General features: G+C 46.8%; 2 protein-coding genes and 2 non-coding genes across 4 annotated transcripts; 3 read left to right on the top strand and 1 right to left on the bottom strand.

Annotated features, from left to right (window-relative positions):
- Positions 1-4747: 4747 nt before the first annotated feature.
- LOC130606114 (olfactory receptor 10A7-like) lies at positions 4748-6295 on the bottom strand. The gene is given in 3 exon segments (XM_057422132.1): positions 4748-5403; positions 5406-5542; positions 6090-6295. Coding segments are annotated over 3 exon segments (999 nt in total).
- A 4600-nt stretch (positions 6296-10895) lies between these two features.
- Positions 10896-11839, top strand: LOC130606116 (olfactory receptor 12D2-like). The gene is given in 2 exon segments (XM_057422135.1): positions 10896-11051; positions 11054-11839. Coding segments are annotated over 2 exon segments (942 nt in total).
- A 729-nt stretch (positions 11840-12568) lies between these two features.
- On the top strand, positions 12569-12640 carry TRNAM-CAU (transfer RNA methionine (anticodon CAU)). Its single transcript has one exon. It is a non-coding gene; the product is annotated as a tRNA-Met (tRNA).
- A 4355-nt stretch (positions 12641-16995) lies between these two features.
- Positions 16996-17067, top strand: TRNAQ-CUG (transfer RNA glutamine (anticodon CUG)). The gene has a single exon. It is a non-coding gene; the product is annotated as a tRNA-Gln (tRNA).
- The last annotated feature ends 2760 nt before the right edge of the window (positions 17068-19827 follow it).

The following is a 19827-nucleotide window of genomic DNA, read 5'->3' as shown; positions in this document are numbered from 1 at the left end:
AGAGCAATGAACAAAGTGTTCCTTAAATGTACTGCATGGGTGAGCCACCTGCAAAACAGAAGAAAAAAAAGACAACATCCATGCATTCTTCTCAGGCCGCCTGTCCTTGCTTCCACCTTTTATAAGCCTCTTTTTTCCCTCTGAATTTCCTCAGCAGCTCCTTATCCATCCAAGGAGGTCTCCTGGCCCTCCTGCAGCGCTTCCTCCTAGTTGGGACACAGCACGCCTGAGCTTGTAGCAGGTGATCCTTGAATATCAACCAAGAGTCTTGGGCCCCCCTGTCCTCTATGTACTTACAGAAGTCCTCTAGGGCTATATCCCATGGAACCTTACTAAGCAGGTTCCTGAAGAGGCCAAAGTGTGCTCTCTTGAAGTCCAGGGCAGTGAGCTTGCTGCACGCTCTCCTCACTGTCCTGAGGATCTCAAACTCAACCATCTCATGATCGCTATACCCAGGGCTGCCCTGGAGCATCACATTTCCAACCAGACCCTCCCTGTTGGTAAGCACGAGGTCAAAGATGGCACTTCTCCTTGTCGGCTCCTCTATTACTTGCAGGAGGAAGTTGTCTTCCACACAACTGAGGAACCTCCTGGACAGCTTGTGCCGGGCCGTACCGTCCCTCCACCAGATAGCAGGATGGTTGAAGTCCCCCATGAGGACAAGGGTCTGCGAGCATGAGGCTGTTCCCATCTGTCTATAGAGTGCTTCATCCACAGAGTCCTTTTGAAGGGGTTGGGTTAGAAAGAACCTTAAAATCATCCAGTTCCAACCCCCCTGCTGTGGGCAGGGACCTCTCACACTAGACCATGTCGCCCAAGGCGCTGTCCAACCTGGCCTTGAACACTGCCGGGAATTGGCCCACCTTTCAAAGAATCCCTCTAGATCCCTTCCCTTTCCTCCAGCGTCTCTACTGAACCACACGGCTTGGTGTCATCGGCAAACTTGATGAGGGTGCATTAATCCCACTGTCCATGTCGCTGACAAAGATGTTGAACAGGATTGGTCCCAACACCTGAGGGTCACCACTCGTTACCGGCCTCCCTCAGGGCCCACAGATGGATTTCGTCAGGTCCCATGGACTTGTGCACATTCAGGTTCCTGAGGTGATCTCAGATCTCATCCTCTCCTACAGTGGGCCTAAGGTCTTCAATCTCACAGTCCCTGCGTTTGCCTTCCAAGTCTTGAGTGGCATGGCAGGAGCACTTGCCCGTCAAGTCGTTGAGAACCTCTGTGTTCTCCAAACACAGGGTAGCTAGTTCTCCTGTTTCCTTCCGAAGAGGGCCCACACTATCCCTAGTTTGTCTTCATTTGGCAACATACCTATAGAAGACCTTCCTGTTATCCCTAACAGCTTCAAGGATGAACTTCTACCTCTATCTTCAGCTGATAGAGGTAGAAGTTCAGTAGTGCAGGCACACATGCGATGCACTCTGGGTTCATAAACGTAGGCATGTTTGTGGACCCCTCAACCATCAACACAGCCCCCACCTGGTATCTATGCCCAGGTCCCAGGCCCTCCTGTCTGCTTCATGGGTTCCCTGCTTGCCATCTGATATAGCTTGATGTTCACTAGCAAACACACACACTCACACACTGGTCCCACAGACATTGCACATTCACAAGTCCCGTTGGGCACAGACCGGGTACTGGCATGGGCCATCTGTGCCCACTGGGTTTAAACCACAACACTCCCTTATCATCTGTTGATCAGATTTGTATCCCTGTAAGTTCTTGTTCATTGCTTCCTCCATTTCTCATTATGCCATGTCACACTGAAAGAGGTCCTTGACCAGGTACCCCTAAAGGAGTGGCCATTGCCCTTCTACGTATCCTTACAAAGGTATCTAATTTTTCCACTGTACAGGTTATGTCGACACTGCCTTTGCTAGCTTTATTTAATGGCCCATGACTACTCAGGGAGAGTTCATGTTCAGGGGAGAAAGTCACACTGTCCAAATGCAAACCAACGTGTCAGGTGGTGTACGATGCGGTGACAGCAGGCTGCACGCCATCATAACACCACAAACTGGAGCTTCAGGAGTCTGTGTTACAGGTGAAGACATGTTTAGACAAGCACAAAGTATTTACTTAACACAGAAGTGAAAGTGGAAAACTACTTGTATGATGAAGGGGGTTAATTGAAAAATGCCAAGTTTAGTCTTAAATTTTCTGCAACTATATATAAGCACCTTACTTCTTGCCCACTCCACTCTCCTGTGGGGACAAAATCAAAGGGAGGAGACTCATGGATCAAGGTAATGACAGTTTAATAAGGAGAGTGAAAGCTGTACAGACAAGCAAAAAGGGAATTAATTGATTACTTCCCATCTTTGGGCAATGTCTAACAACTTCCTAGGGAGCAGAGGCTCAGCATGCCTGACTGTTGCTTGTGAAGACAAACACCTTAAGCATGAACATGCCCCCTTCCTCCTCCACTCCCTGGCCTTTTATTGCTGAGTAAAACATCATAGGTATTCTCCCATGAGTGTTGAAGGAGCTGGCTGATATCACATTGAGGCAACTCTCAGTAATCTTTCGATGACTGGGAGAGATGTGTTAGGCTGAAGGAAAACAGATCTCACTCCTGGCTTTTAAAAGGGCAAAAAGGGGAATTCATGATTCCACAGTTCTCTCCTGTGAACCCTTTCCAGGCACATGAAGAACATGAATGTGATCATGACCAGTGGTCAACACAGCTTCACCAAGAAAAAGTCATGCTTCACTGACATAATATTTTTCTGCAATGAAATGACTGGTTTGGTAGATGACAGGAGATCAGTTAGGCATGTCCCTCTTTGCCCTTTCTGCACAGAAGGTGGATCACAGAATCACAGAATGGTTGATGCTAGAATAGACATCGACCAGAAACTTCAACACTCATGGGAGCATCCCATTAGGGTTAATGGACTTACATATTAGGGTTAATGGACTTACGTATTAGGGTTAATGGACTTACTGGTATTCCCTGACCTGATCTTACTTCACCAAGGATATACCAGCCTTGCTACAGACTCTCCCTCTGATCTCTAGGACCTGGGATTCCTGAAACATTTGTCATATCAACCTTTTCTACATCCTGCATCACCAGTTCGCCCCGCTCATTCAAAAATGGGCATGCATTTACCCTAGTCTGCCTTTTATCACCTGTGTACTTACAGAAGTCCTTCTTGCTGTCTTTGACGTCCCTGGGCAGATTCAATTCCATTTCAGCTTTGTCTTAAAATGCCATTCTTCTAGCCCTTTCCTATTATTTCCCATTTTATCTCGTTCTTATTCCCCAAATCACCTCTTACCAATACTTGTAACACTGTTGTGGTGGGTTGACCTTGTACTGCAGCCAGACTCCTACTTAGGCGTTCTCTCAAGTCCCCTCCTCAGCAGGACAGGACAGGAGGAGAAAAGAAGATGTAAAAGCTCTTGAGTTGGGAAATCCTTGGCTGATTATCAACCGTCATGTGCAAAACAGAGTGACTTTGGGAAAACAATAATTTTTTTTTTCCAATTAAAATAGATTGGATGGTAAAAAAAAAAAGATAAAACTAAAACACCTTCCTCCCACTCCTCCTTTATCTTCCCAGGCTCAACTTCACTCCTCTATTCCCCAATCTTCTACCTCCTCTCAGCTCATGTTATGGAAGGAATGCGAGAGTAATAGGAAGGATGGGGAATGAAGGGTAGTGCTCTATTCATAACAGTTTTCCTCTGCTGCTCCTTCCTCGTCATGCTTTTCCCATCCTCCAGTGTGGGTCCTCTCTGGGGCCTGCAGTCCTTCAGGATAAACCTGTTCTAGTTTGGGCATCACACGACCTGCTGTTCCCCACTGCCCAAACGTCTCCATGTATACCAAATGTACAAGGAATTGTATCATTGTTCTTTTGCATAGTAGAAAGCCTTTGTGGCTTCTGGTCTAAGAGACAGTGATGTAAGCTAGGTATTAATCACACAAATTGGAAGAGAAAATGCTGCTCAGCTATAAGCAATACCAGAATTGGGGTTACAGTTAGATCAAAATAAGCAGAGAGAAAATAAAAGCAGAAGTCAAAGTCTGCTTTCATGAACGCTCCATCTGGCAAGTCAGAAAACCAATCAGACAGAAAGTATCAGGCTCGAAGAGTTAGGAAATAATCCCCTCCTAGCTTACTTTTAGCCTACATGAGAAGGGAATTAATTAAAACAAAGCTGCTGCAGCTAGCTGGCAATGTTTCAGTTTACCCTTTTAGTTTTGAACTGAGCAAGTTACTAGCTAGTTTGGGAATGAGATCTTTGTTCCAACAGGAAAAAAATCAGATCAGGTCTAGGCCTGAACCCAATCTCTCACATCAGTAGGAAGGACACATCCTGGAGACACAGCTCATCCCCTCCATTCATAAGGTACTAACTTGTGTCTCAACTCACTACTGAGGTTTTTTTTTCTGTGGGGGGAAATTTCCAGGCTACCACTTTTGCTTTGATGGAGAGGGAAACCAACATTTTTTTTCCCCAGACAGAGACTTTATATACTTACAGGGATAAACGTATAATGATGTGGGAAGGTAAGAATTTTATAATCCACTTTAGTGATTATAAAACTCCACTACACTGGGTTTACTTTTTTGTTTGTAAGGTCAGAATTACAACAACTATAATTTATTCTAATATCTAAGTAAAAAAGGTCAGGTATATCTGAATATAACAGCAAAGGACTGATAAAACAGCACAGGTATTTTTGAAAGGCTTTCACTTTATTCATAAATTCCATTTAATTTTTTAACTATGGAAACACTTCCGTTCCATGCAGCTACAAGGAATCTGTCTCCTGCTTCTTAAATAACCATTTGTCATGCATCTCCTCAAGCTTTGCTTGACTTCCTGATTCCTCAAGCTGTAGATGATGGGGTTGAGCATGAGGGTGACAACTGTGTAAAACAGGGAAACCATTTTCTTCATGTTGGATGAGAAGCTGGACTTGGGCGGCAGGTGAATGATGCCAGTTGTGCTGTAAAAAAGAGTGACTACCACCAGGTGAGCTGCACAGGTGGAAAAGGCTCTCCTCTGGCCCACAGCCGAGGGTATCTGAAGAACAGCATGGATAACACAAAGATAAGAGCTGGCTATCAGAGAAAAGGGAATCATCACTATTATGACAATAGCAATAAAAATCAGTAGCTCAAACAGGGCTGTGTCTGCATACACCAGCTTTAACACAGGAGAAACATCACAAAAGAAATGGTCGACTGTGTTTCTCCCGCAGAAGGGCAGGGTAAATAACCAGGTGGTGAAGCCCAGAGTCACAGGGACACCAGACAGCCAAGACCCAAAAGCCATCTTGAAGCAGCGATCCCTGTTCATCATGGTGGCATAATGCAGTGGATGGCATATTGCTACTTGCCGGTCATAAGCCATTGCACCTAAGAGAAAACACAAGTAACAAAAAGAATAACACAGTTGAGCTGCAAGGCGCAAGCTGTGAAGGAAATAATTTTTCCCTCCACCAGCAGAATCATGAGCATCCTGGGGACAATTCTCAGGCTGTAGCAGATCTCTGTTGAGGCAAGATTCCTGTCCTGGGTTCAGCAGTAGCAGTCATTTTTCTCCTTTGTGGTAGCTGGTGCAGTGCTGTTTTGACTTCCAGCCTGGGAACAGTGCTGGTGAAACCGATGTTTTCGGTTGTTGCTAAGTGATGTTTACCCTGACCAAGGACTTTGTGAGGCTCATGCTCTGCCAGGGAGGAGGGGAAGCCGGGAGGAAGCAGAGATGGGGTGCCTGACCCAGGCTAGCCAAAGAGGTATTCCATACCACAGCACGTCATGCCCGGGGTGGGGGGTAACTGGGAGTTACCTGGAAGGACACGGGCTTCTGGATCGGACTCATTTCTTGGCCGGTGGTATTGTATTTTCTTCCCTTGTTATTTTCTCTTATTGTTGTCGTTGGTGGTAGCGGTGGTGATTTGTGTTGTACACTGGTTGCTGGACTGTTCTTGTCTCAACCCATGGGAGTTGCACTCTTTCGATCCTCCTCCCCGTTCCTCCAGGTGCTCTCAGCCTGGCACCACTCACTGGGAGTGAGTGAACAGGCTGTCTGGCTAGGGTTTAAACCACGACAATTCCCTAGGAAGTAGTACATGGGAGCGTGTAGGACAGGGTCAATGGCTGCGATCACAACAGTTAGAGAGTTCCCTATCAAGATGGCCAGGGACATGGTGGAAATCAGTGTGAAAAATAGGAGCTGCATCTTGCCATGGAAGGAAAACCCCAAAAGTAAGAAGTGAGTAGTGACCGTTTGGTTTCCTGTCTTCATGTCCTCAACAGGTCCCATCCTAAAAGAGAAAAAAAACCAACAGCCCTATAATACAAAAAAAAATAGTAGCCTGGGACAGACCTGCAGTCTCAGAAATAGCTACAGTAGCAAGTAAAATGGGGTTTAAGCCATGAGGTGAAATTTGTATTGCATATGACAGTGACCACAGTGTAAAAGGTCCCAGCTGGGGAACCCATACAAGTTCATTTTTAGCAGTCAGAGGCTGCGGGATTCATCTTCTCTAAATTAGGTGAACAGAAGATAGACATACATATTGCAAAAGGGCAACCCAAACATAAAAAAGTTTGAGTTAATAAAAGTGTTCACGCACTTGTTTGTTTCATCAAACCATATAAAATCCATATTCTGAGTTTTCATTTAAGAAGAGCTCTGGGGAGTAAAAAGATTCTCAGCATACAAACAGCTGACCATATACAGTGGTTACTAACATTTACAACTTGCTGCCTATTTCCATGAATTTATCTTCTCATCAGGTGTGCTAACAAAATTATTTGACAGGAAACTTCTGGGACTGTTGCAGCCAAAACATACTTGGCTGATCCTTAAAAGACACAGAAACAGAATCATGGATTTATTTTTTTTTTCTGCCTTTACTGTATCACTAATATATATGTATATATCATATGTTGAATGATCTTTTTTTGTCCATGATCTGTATAACTATGCAGTATATTTTAGGATATTTTAAGCAGTTTCCTTTCACATGTTCAGAGCTGTATGTGTGAAATAAGTAACAGTAATAATAGGATATTCTCTCATTCTTTTTCTTACCTAGTTTACTATAGAAATACTAATACTATAGAAAAATGGAATTTGACATAAGCTGGTTTCCCATTAGCAGAAGAGACTTTCAAAAGATCATAAAAAATACTTGAGTAGCAATGGTGTTATGGATATAGAGCACTGTAACATGATAACTTTGAGTGGTTGGGGGCGGGGGAGTTACTGCTTTTGTCCACTTCATACTGAAAATTGTAGATTTGTTTTGGTAGCTGTCTAGCTGGACATCTGAAGCACTCTCCATGATATCATGGTGACTCAGTGTAAGACATCATAGGTGAAAAATCAGGTGATGTGAACTAAAGACTGCAGTATTTAACACTTAATCAACTCCAGCAAAGTCTAGGCTTGTATCCTGAAAAAACTGGAAAGACAAGTCAAACATGGAACAAGAATAAAGCTGTTGTACCAGTGCATCACAGCTGGGAAACACCACAGAAGAGCCATTAATATTCTCCTGTTGCAAGAGGTTTAACTTGAGCCCTGACTCCTTGACTGTACTCCATGCAGATTTTATTCTGCTTCTGGTCTTCCATGAGTGACGTGGTTTTCTCGTTTCTGTGTGTTTTCTCACCTGTGTGAATGCAAATATCTTTAGCCATGTGCAGGGGCCTGGCTTTGGCTGACTGACATGCTCCCTCTCCACCGCTTTCTCACTCACCCTCCTCAACAGGACAGGACAGGGAGAGAAAACAGATAAAACAGCTTGTGGGTCAGGGAGATCAATTACCAATTACCATCACAGGCAAAACAGATTGACTTGGGGGAAATCAGTCACTCAATTAATTTCCCAAAGGAAATTTACTTAAAGAATTGGCTGGATTGTTGCACTCAAAGAGTTATGGTCAAAAGCTTTATGTTCAAGTGACGACTGGGATTTCTTGGTATTGGACCCGGAGCTGTTTAACATTTCTGTCAGTGACATGGACATTGGGATCAAGTGCATGCTCGCCAGTTTTGCTGATGACAGCAGGTTTTGAGGTACAGTCAAATTGGCTGGATTGTCACACTCAAAGAGTTGTGGTCAACAACTTGATGTTCAAGTGGAGACCAGTGACAAGTGTTGGGAACAATATCACGCACAAACACAGGCTGGAATAAGAGCAGCCCTGAGGACAAGGACTTGGGAGTGACTGTTGACAAAAAGCTCACCATGACTCAGCAGTGTGTGCTTCAGCCCAGAAACCAACTGATGCAGTCCTGGGCTGCATCACCAGCCATGCCACACTTCTTTTGGGGAACAGTCCCCTTTCAGGACTGAGTCAGACAGAAGTGTCTCTGATAGGTCAGTGTCTGCAGCTGTGTGGCTGGACATACCTATGTTCAGCTCATGCTCTCACAGCTCCCACTTGTGATGCTAATAGGCGTGGCAAGGCTTGCTTCTGCCCTAATAAATACACAAGTTATCTTATTTTAACAGTAATCAATACCCTAAAATGAATTTTGCTGTACTCTAGGTCTGCATTTCTATAACTTTGTTGTTGCAGTTCTAACTCCTTTGTCAAAAAAAAACCCAAACAAAAAAAAAAACCCACAATCCCAAACCTCTAGTTTCGTTTCATATTGAGATGATTTTGGTTTCTTTCACAACAGCTGTCAACAGTTGAATCATCATCCTCCACTGAGCCTCAAGGGCTCCTAGTCTCTGCTTGCCTTTTTAGAGCATGGTGACTCTAGAGTGTGTGGTGCATGTGTGTGCATGTGTGCTCGTTGGTGGGGTTTTTCTGATTGCCTACACAGTTATATTCCCTAAAGCATCTGTCTGGCAGTATGCATGATGAAAGTGCATGAGATAATTAAGAATTATTACTTTTCAAATATTGTGGTCTGCCTGAGCATGCAGAGATGCAGTTCTGAAAGACAAAACTGAAATGGAATTGAATCTGCCCAGGGACGTCAAAGACAGCAAGAAGGACTTCTGTAAGTACATAGAGGGCAGGGGGGCCCAAGACTCTTGGTTGATATTCAAGGATCACCTGCTACAAGCTCAGGCGTGCTGTGTCCCAACTAGGAGGAAGCGCTGCAGGAGGGCCAGGAGACCTCCTTGGATGGATAAGGAGCTGCTGAGGAAATTCAGAGGGAAAAAAGAGGCTTATAAAAGGTGGAAGCAAGGACAGGCGGCCTGAGAAGAATGCATGGATGTTGTCTTTTTTTTTCTTCTGTTTTGCAGGTGGCTCACCCATGCAGTACATTTAAGGAACACTTTGTTCATTGCTCTGCAACTCACCATTGAATCACAAATCTCGTCTCAGAAGACTTGCCAAAGCAGCAGGCAATTTACTTCCTGTGTGATGTTGTCAATATTTTGCACATTCTAGACACGGCAAAAAGACTTTCCCTCCCCATCTCTAACTAGGTCATGAGAGACTTCTGGTGCAATTTGCAAAGCTTCCTCCTTGCATCCTACCTGAATAACTACAAGCCTCTGGGAACTTGCAGTAGTCCTTCTCATCACACCTGCAGTATTAATCTCTGAGCTAGAAGAATGCCAAGTCAATATGGACAAATAAAAGGAGAACCCAAATTCTGTCTTATAACCCCAGAAATTAAGTTGTTCTGTCCTCTGCTTTGCCTTCTGGCTCATTATCTGCCCCGGTCTTCCTACAGTGAGAAAATGCTGATTGCTGATGAGGTGAGCTTTGTGCAGAATTACCCTTTTTCACGATGGAATTTCTGTAGTTGGAAAGATAGGTATGCTTCTGCATGCAAAACCTTTTTTTTTTTTTTTTTTGCATTAGTCTTTAAGTAAGAGTCTTAAAATTAGAATTGTACCTAGATCTCTTCAAACACAGATGTCTGACTAAAATTTTCCTAAGTCTATAATATTATCAAATCTAATCTTTCCACCAGAGCTTGTTCAGAGATCAGACTAAAAGTATTTTCAGAGAATGTGATCAGGTTTTTAGAGTGAACACGTATGTGCCTAAATTACCTTAAGGCTACATGCTGATGTTCTTTTATTATGAAATCAGTTGAAAAGTTTTCTGCTTGCTTGCTGTTTTCATGCTGAAATAATAAGCTGAAGAAGTAAGAGAAAAAGAGTGACAGGGCTGGAGATACAGCATAATGACTTCCAAAAATCATCTATTTTCAATGAAAGTATGCAGTACAATGGAACGGGCAAGAAAGATCATCTATATGTGTTTAACAACTTTACAGGAAATATCTAGGAAGCAATTTTTTTTTTTTCATTTGTTATATTCATCAGTATTAATCATCACTGCATTGAATGTACAGCAAAAACTACTTGGAGCACCTTCTGGCGCTGTTGATAAAAAGAATGGAAATTGTGCAATTGTTAAAAGCAAAAAACTGTCTGTGAGAGGTGCTAACCATTACAAATGTGAAAGTTGAGATTGGCATAATGAAATGTCGGCACACCAGTAGAAAGAAAGCATCAGGACTGATTCACATCATGAGTTAGAAGCGCTAGGATGAGATCAAAGTTTGCAGCAGAAAGTTCCAGTTTAGCAGAATTGAAATACGAACGCGTCTGAAGGTGAACAAACAGCAATGTTTTGCATCTTACATATTCTGCTGTGACGCATAGGTGGAAGTTTTTATATTAATATTTTACCTTCTGTAATATTCTACCCTCTTCTAACAGAAAGTAGAAGACTACATTGAAGTTCCTCTGTCCGTGTTACTGTCTTGACTTTCAATGCTGCTTTTATGTTTGATTACATGTGCTGTGTTTTGCTCTCTTGTGCATTTGTTTGCATTAAAATAGTGCAGAAGCCAGTGAGTTTTGTAATACTGTTACTCTTCACAACTGTGGAACCCTGACATTTTGCCTTTGCTTCTTATTGTTCTAGCAATGCTGAACCAAACAGCAGTCAGTGAGTTCATCCTTTTGGGCCCCACCGACATGCAGGGGCTGCAGCACTTTTTCTTCATCTCTTTTCTGTTGCTCTACTTTACCAGTCTTCTGGGAAATGGTGCCATTGTGGCCATCGTGATATCTGAGCCCCGGCTCTAGACACACTGATGTACTTCTTTCTGGGGAACCTGTCCTGCCTGGACATTTTCTGCTCCGCAGTCACTGCTCCCAAGATGTTGACAGGCTTTCTCTTTGGGCATCAACCCATCTCCTTCAGTGCGTGCTTCGCCCAGCTCCACCTCTTCCACTTCCTGGGCAGTACCAAGGCTGTGCTCCTGGCCGCCATGGCCTATGACCACTACGTGGCAATTTGCAACCCTTTGCGCTACGTCCTTGTCATGAGTCCACGGACTTGTCTGCTGCTGGCTCTGGCCAGCTGGTCCCCTGCCTTTGTACATGCCACAATGCACTCAGTCATGACCTCTCAACTGAGTTTCTGTGACCGCAACCACATCCATCACTTCTGCTGTGACATTAAGCCACTGTTGAATTTGGCCTGCGGTAGTACCAGCCTCAACATGACCCTCCTCAGTGCTGTCACCACATCTATTGTCCTAGTCTCCATCACTCTCATAGTCCTCTCCCATCTCTATATTACCTCCTTCCTCTTCTGTAATGTCCAGTCCCAGGAAGGAAGATGGAAGCCCTTCTCCACCTGCATCTCCCACCTCATCATTGTGGCACTGCTATACATACCAGTGCCCTTCAATTATGCACCACCTTCCTCAGTAAGCTCCCCTGGAATGGATGTGCAAGTGTCTCTCATGTACAGTGCTGTCACCCCAGCTCTGAACCCCTTGATATACACCCTTAGCAATCAGGAGGTGAGATCTGCCCTGAAAAAAATGTTAGGGAGACAACCCTTTCCCAGAGGAAAGTGACAAAAACAAGGAGAAGATGCGGGATGTCATGACTCCACCTCTCATATTTGTAATGAAAGAGGTCAAAAGGACACTGTATTGCAAGACTCTGAAAAACTACTGATTATCTCACGTAGTTCACTGCACTTAGAAATGCACAGATCTAAATCAGGGGAGTTATTCACAGATTTAATGCTTTTTCCATCATTTTTAGACGTCTCATCGTGCCCCATGTGGTCTCTGGCTTCCAATACAGAAACGTGTGTCTACTGCAAGATTTGAGGCACAGCTGACAGCACCATGGAGTTTTCCTGGATGATCTAAACTGTCACATGATTACTTGATGGCTACGTAGTCTCTCCCACTAGAGCATTAAACGAATCCGGGGCTGGGGCGGGGGGCAAACTATCCCGGAGGGCACAAGAAACTGACCTCAGAATGGGATCCAAACATCTCAGAAGTGGGAGGACAAACCACACTGGCCCCAGAAGAGGGTCCAGAGGGAGACCAAATAAAAGAAGAGAGTCCCGGTTCAAAAGTGATCCACCTGACAGAGTTTGGGGCGAGCCAGGTCAAAAGTTTTGTACAAACAAAGTTAATGGAGAGCTCAAACTGCTCGGGGAAAAGGACAACTATGTGGAGAGCACAGGTAGGAGGAAGGGAAAGAGGTGTGAGAACAAGCGCAGGTGCTGGCAGTGCCGCAGAGCATCAGGCTGGGCTGTGGAAGGTCTAAGAAAAGGTTGCCGGTGGAGCAGAGTGGCGCAGCGGAAGCGTGCTGGGCCCATAACCCAGAGGTCGATGGATCGAAACCATCCTCTGCTAATTGGTGATTTGCTTTTGGTTGGGTTTTTTTTTGTTGGTTTTTTTTTTTTCTTCTCACTCCAGAGGCAGGGGACACCACCACCTTGATGCCTTCAGCAAGGTTCCGCACACTGCTGCGCTCCTGCTCTCTGCGCACCCATGGCCCTGGCTCTCCCTCAGCTCCTTCCCCCCACAAGGCAGTGGGTGTCCTGGGGACGTCGGTGTTTCTGCCTTCCCATCAGGCAGCTCAATCCCAACTTCCCAGCCACGAGCACGGACACCCAGGCTCCAGGGACGGAGCAGGACAAGCCTGGTGCTAGTCTGGAGAGCACCAAGGTCGTCGGCTCAACCACCTGGGGGCTTTCTCTGTCCTGGTCTGTTTCTGCCATGGCCAGTAGTGTGTTCAGTCAGGAACAGGGCCAAGGAACCATGCCCAATGGGCATTGTATTGGCTATATGTGGCTAGGTGTTGGGTAGTTTAGGGCAAAAGGGGTGCTCCAGGTGGTCTCTGTGAGAGGAGCTAAGGGGCTGCCCTGCATCGCACACAGGTGATTCCATCTCCACAGTAGACCCATTTCAGGACACAGCTGTGCCATCAGCCAAATTTGTAACCTCCCTGTGAAAACATATTCCAGAAAGGGTAAAACATGTGAGACAGAGAGAGGAGAAAGTGAGAGGTTCAGAAAGGGCAGAAGGAGAATGCATTCCCCCTGTGCCACTTGGTTAGAGGAGTCTGGAGTGAAGTTCAGCCTGGGTAAGTGGGAGGAAAGCTGGTGTTTTATGTTTGTCCTTTTGTTTCTTGCTATATGAATCTATTTCATTTGGCAAAAAGCTAATTCACCCCATGCTGAGTCTGTTTTGCCCACAATAGTGTTTTCCATGGTCCTGTATTTATCTTGACCTGGAAGCTTTCTCATCCTATTTTCTATGCCTGCCATCCCACTGAAGATAGGGAAAAGAGTGACCATAGAAGGGGTATTCTATACCATAGAACATCATACTCGGTATATAAACTGGGGGGAGCTACCTGGAAGGGACCCATGACTGCTTGTGTCGGTGAGCAATTGTATTGTGCATTACTTGTGTTCATTGTTTTATATTTCCCCCTCTTTTTGTTTTATAGTATCTCCCCTTGTTATTTCCCTTGTTATTAGTATTAGTATTATATCGTGCTTTATTTTAGCTATTAAACTGTTCTTATCTCAATCCGCAGGTTTTACATTTTTTTTTTCAGTTCTCCTCCCCATCCAGCCCAGGGTGGGTGGGGAGGTGTAAGCGAGCAGCTGTGTCGTACTCAGTTGCCAGCTGGGTTTAAACCACTATGCTGTACCATAGTTCGAGACAGAGTCCATGTCTGGAACTCCACCAGGTTGCCTGGTGTTATGGTCCAACCCTGGATAGTCCTTGATGCTGATCTCCACAAGTCTGTGGCTAGTGCAGTTGATTCCCCAGCCAGCACCTCACATATGCAGAAACACACCAACTTTTATCAGCTTGAGGAAGTGTATGTGCAAGGGGCTGGAAGGAGGAAGCTGGCCAGTCCATTGAGAAGCAGGAGCGAGACAGGTCTGTGACTCAGATGAGATAGTGAAAGCCCTAAACAGAGAGAGCTGGTGGTATAGTGGTGAGCATAGCTGCCTTCCAAGCAGTTGACCCAGGTTTGATTCCTGGCCAACACACCTAGAACTTTGCTTCTGATGGTGTTCAAGGTGCCTTGCTTTTCCAGAGCTGCTTGCTCAGCTTCCCACCAGTAAGGAAGCAAGCAAGCACAGAGCAGCTGCTTCACAGGGAACGCTGCTGATCGCTGTACCAGCCATGCTCAAAGGCACAGAACCCTCCTCTGCTGCTCTCCAGACTCCTGCAAACACCTCCGTGTCCCCAACCCACTCATCTTGTAAACTCCATTGTGCTACCCCAGACTGCTGTGATTAGAGCAGCACATGAGGCAGCATGGTGTTCCTGTAAGCTTGGGTGAAAAGCAACTGGCCTCTGGTCTTCCATTGTCTACCATGATACATCTGGTTTTGTTGGACAGTTTCTCTCTTCATTCCAGTTTCTCCCCCAGGGATCCCAGATAAGGTTGCTGGTGAGAAATAAATACTGATACAGTGTCAGCTGCTTGGGGTCCTGGAGAACACCCTTCTGAGATGAGTGTATTTCTCCTGCTGAGGTGGCTCCAGGCTGGGATCCTCACTGTGATGTTGGACAGGAGCCAGAGAGAGGAGAGGGATTTTTGGTCTGGCCTAGAGCTGGACCTCCTGCTGTTGCTGCTTGCACCTAGTAAGAAAAGCATGTTGCTGTGGCAGGGTACAGATGAAGATCAACAATGCCCTGGCGGGAACCAAAGCATGCATTATGCTTAACAAGGCCAGATATGCATATCTGGGGAATCAGCGCGAGGAGGCCTGTCCTTTATGTAACGTCTCGAAGTCACACTCGAGTGAATTTGCTCTTCATCCTCCACCTTTTCCAACTCTCCAGTGCCGGCTGATCAAGTGTGGGGGTTCCTCCCTTTCAGAGGGGATGTTGGTACGTACAATGCCTGTGCTAATACCAAAGTGTTATTTCCTGTAACACGCTCTTCCCTGGAAACAGACTCTGCTAAGCACTGTAACTTGGTTTGAAATACTATCCTGAACAATCAAGACTGCATGTCTTGGAGACCAATACCCCAGCCAACCTGCAGGGCTGCTGACCTACCTTGTCCAGGCTCCCGCATTGCAGAGACAACCTGAAGTTTACTGGCATTGGGTGTAATAGTGTTCCTGGTAACTAAGAATTGAAACAACTTAATTTTTCTTGCAGCTTATGGTCTGTGGACCAAGGGAAACACAAGGAGCCTCTTAGAACTAGATTTTCTACCTGAAAGCAGGAGGATGGTTCTCTATCCTTTAATCCACTTGTACATTCTCCTGCCCCATATATTTAGAGAAAAGCATCGGATGCCCTCTCAGCCTTTCCTTCCATAGGCTAACCAAGCCCAGCTCTCCCAGCCTGTACTTGTATGACAGATGATCCAAGTCCTTAACCACCTCAGTGACCCTTTAGAAGGGCTGCCTGAGCCCCTAGCTGTGCAAAAGTGGGAATCAGCCTCACGGTCACACGTGAGGAGTCCCTGTAAGGGCATAAGGCATGCAGAAATCAACAGAAGAAGGAAACTTTGCAGAAGGATTTCCACTTTCTGCTGGGAGCAGGTTTGACCAAGAGAGGAACATGAAACAACATCATTCAGTCAGGAAAAGACATGGACCTGCCCCAAAGTTCATAAATCTCTAGCAGCAGTGAGGAATGAAAGGAATTCATGGTGCATCATTGAGGAGAGGGATGTATTATTTCCAAGACAGATCAGTGCCACTGAATCTAGTGGTTGGCTGCATGCTTGCACGTAGGACACTTTGTTTTACGCCTGAGCAACTTACGTGATTGTAGCCTCCAAAACAGCTCTGAGTAGCAAGATACATCAGCACATGCAGAGCAGGTAGCTAACTGAGGGAAGAGGAAAACAAACCACAACGAATCTCCAGCTGTGTTGCACATAGTCTTTAATCAGAAGATTAAAGCAATGTGCTGGTCCCAAGGCATGAGGGAAAGTGCCTCTGCTCAGGCTCGCAGCAAAATGCACCTGAGTCTGGAGCCATCTCAGGAGAGCAACCAGTGTTCTCCATGAGGGAGAGGCCAGTCTGGGGCGCAAGGGGACAGTGTGTCCCTGAAAGAAAGGACAGGGTTTGAAGTCAGCCTAGACTGCCCCAGCAGAGGAAGGCAGCCCAGCTTGTGCAACCCATAACAAACTGCTTTGGGTCCTCCTACTAGTTGGTCTTGCAGTTGAAGCACGTCCGCTGCCCCCTGTCATGATTGCCTCATTCGTCAAGGTCAGGAGCTTGGCTCGGAGTGCAACTGAGAGTAAGGGTATCTGGGCAAAGGCTGCTTAGTAGGAGCTACAAGGTGAGAAAAAGGACAGGCCATGACTTAGAGTGGCAGATTGAGAATCTGTCCCGCATGCGGAGTTGAAAGGGGAAAACGCCAGCAGATCCCACAAGTGCAAGCACTGAACCACCGATCACTGGGCTGTGAATGTCCGCTTTGAGGTATGAGTGATGAGGATGTTAAGCTGGAAAGGTCTTCAGCAGTTTTCATCAGGCAACAGGAAGATTCTCCGGGGATACCAGCCTGTGTCTTTTGAGAGAGGGTATGCGAGGCTTGCACAAAATGCTGTGCCACTTCCTCTTCTGTGAGTGAAAAGTGCCCAGTGTCCCTGAAAGAATGCTGCCCTTGATGACTGATGGCCAGGGAGATGGAAAGACTGGCAGGCTGAGCCAGGAGCATATGTCTCAGCCAGGGTGGCTGCAGGGGAAAGACCTATGGAGCATACGCCCAGAGGTCCCATGGTGTAATGGTGAGCACTCTGGACTCTGAATCCAGCGATCTGAGTTCAAATCTCAGTGGGACCTTGAGCAAGGTTTTGGCTCCCTCAGGGCTTGCTCAGCATGCTTACACCTTGACAGCCTTGCTTTTGCTGCTGGGTCAGTTGTGTCACGCACTCTGATCTGGATCATTGGCCCCTGCACCCTCTGTGCACTTGTTGCACTTGTTGGCTGTTCCTGCATGGGGGCATCCAGCAGTTTCTCACCAAATCACGCAACACCTGAGGTGGAGATCACAAAGTCCAGGTCCAGGTCAAGCAGGGGACGTTTTTCCTGGCCTTGTCTGGTTCTACGTTAGACATCTCCAAAGATGGAGAATCTTCTACTCCCTGAGCAACCTTTTCCCGTCTTTGACCACCAATACCTCTGGCAGTAGCCACAGATCCAACTCTGTCCACTGCTTCTTCCTCGCTCAGTTTCTCTGGGGCTTTTCTGTTTCTCTTTGTCAACTTGTTTATTTTTGATCCTCGATCAATTCAGGGAGCTCCAGCTAAACATGGCAGTAGTCCATGCTTGTCTGTCATGAGAGACAGCAGATCTCTCCTTGCACAGCAGGTAAGTGAGGGAGGAGGAGAACAACCAACCACGAGACTCCAGATATGCTGCACATAGTCTTTAATCAGAAGGAGCAAATGCAGGGGCACAGAAGAGAGACCAGGGAAGACGTCTGCAGGGTTTGGGGAGGCACAGAGAAGGGCCCGTTTCCAAAGGACAAGGTCCACAGAAAGAGCTTCCCTTTTCCCATTCTGCTTCACCTGGTGGTATTCCCAGGCCACCAAGAGCAGTCCCTGACTCCAGATCCCTCTCCACCTCAGTAGGAGGTTCAGCAAAGCAGAAGAGAAGGAGCCCTTTCTCTTAGGGGCTCAGAGCAAAGCAGAGACAGAGAAGGCAGTGCGAGGCTCGTCCAGCAGTGAGGAGCAGTGGGCACAGGACCCTCCTGCCAGGTGGGAAGAGGACACGCAGCCCATCTGGAAGCCGTGGCCACGCTCCTGCTCATGCAGGGTGCACGTCCTCCTTCCGGCTCCAAAGGGGATGATCCGCCAGCTTCAGCAGTTCAGACTGCAGCGGGGGGGAGGCAGACACAGGCCTGAGCCCCCGAGACCAAGGGAGCCCCCAGAAGAGATGGGAACCCCGCCAGTGCTGAGGGAGCTCCCAACAGCAGCTGACAGAGAGGATCCCACGGCTGTGCTCTGCGGGAAAGAGGTGAGGATGGGGCCCGGCAGGGTCACCACCACTGGGGAGGCCTCAATGAACACCGTCGAGTCAGCGCAGCGGGAGATGCAGGGTTCACTGCAACTGCTTGCAAGTGGCGTTGGGCCAGAGGTGCCGCAGGGGCGTGGGGGACATGGTCTGAAGCAAGACATCTCTCGGTGAGCGAGGCAAAGCTGAAACACAGAGCAGGCAGGGAGCACAAACCTCAATATTAGCATGTCCTTGTCTTCTTCATCTCTCTCTGTGGGCAGATCTTGTTTTAAATACACGCAGCGACTCTACAACTTCCAGCGCCCTCCCTGGCCCAGCGGGTTGCCCCTTTTGTAATAGGTCCCATTACACTGGAGTTAAAGCCCTTGTGGAGTGACTGATCACAGCCCATCTCCAGAGCAAACAGTGCTGCATTGAAGAGAGCACTGCATGCACTTGGCCATTTGGTAGAGACAGTCTGATGGACATGCAAATTCTGGTGGGCAGACATCTCTGCATCTGAGCCCCACTGATCCTTCCTGCTTGGAAAACCCTCCTCTTCCCAGCTCCCCCCAGCCACCTCCATGAAAAGGACAGAGGTCTCAGGGGTTGACTATTTCCCTTGCAGGGCCAAGCAGAGGCAGCCCAATATCAGCCTGAGTAGCCACCAGCACAGCACTTCAGCCCACAGAGAGAGAGAGAGCAGTCTCAGGCTTACCTTGCTCTTAGAGGAAAGGGAAGCAAGAGAGGAAGATGCAGAACCTGGAGCAGAGCAGGCTTTTATGCTGTGTTCCAGAGCCCTGGGGGAAACCAACATTCCTTGCTCATGAAGCATCTGAACACGTAGTAGTTGCTGCTTGCCAAGGACTCGCTGATGATGAAGCCCTTGCCTCTTTCATCTGAAATACTGTGCTCCCGCTTTCTGTCACTGAATATCAGAACAACTCATCTGTGCCGCACCTTCATAAGATCGATCAACTCAGATGTCTCAGGCATGTGCAGAAGGATATTTAGAGTGTGTTTCCGTCCTTTGCCTTATTAGCGGTGAGCGTGGCTATCAGTCATGGTCAAATTCAGTTATGAGCTCACCTCAAGTGCTTTCCTGTCAGGCACTACGGATAACATCGGAGACACATGCTCCCCACAGGTCATTGTAGGACACAGGAGACACTGAGTATGTTCAATCAGAAGGTCAAGACTGCACAAACCCATACGTGAGGTGAAACTCAGCTCTGCAGGGATGCGGCAAATCTCAACAGCAAGGAAGGACCATGCTCCATCCCTGGCAGTGTTCAAGACCAGGTTGGACGAGGCCTTGGGTGATATGAATTAGCGTAAGGCGTCCCTACCCACATCAGGGGGGGTTGGAACTAGATGATCTTAAGGTCCTTTCCAACCCTAACTATTCTATGATTCTATGATTGTGCACCATAAGGAACTTTTCTGCGGGAAGGAGTGATGGCCATGAGCACCTTGCGTATGCTCATCAGGCTCTACCACGGCCTAGTTTTGTGATGAAAGAGATGCCCTCGATCTTCTCTGAGTGAGACCCACACCCGATTGTGATGTGGAAGAGTTGGGAAAACCCCTGAATTGCAGGCTAAC

The sequence above is a fragment of the Pezoporus wallicus genome, unplaced genomic scaffold (genome assembly GCF_028554395.1).
Source record: "Pezoporus wallicus isolate ANWC-B61680 ecotype Strahan unplaced genomic scaffold, APGP_CSIRO_Pwel_v1 contig_8476, whole genome shotgun sequence".
Taxonomy (NCBI): domain Eukaryota; kingdom Metazoa; phylum Chordata; class Aves; order Psittaciformes; family Psittacidae; genus Pezoporus; species Pezoporus wallicus.
Note: the sequence above shows the minus strand (reverse complement) of the source record. Positions and strands in the feature narration are given on the sequence as shown.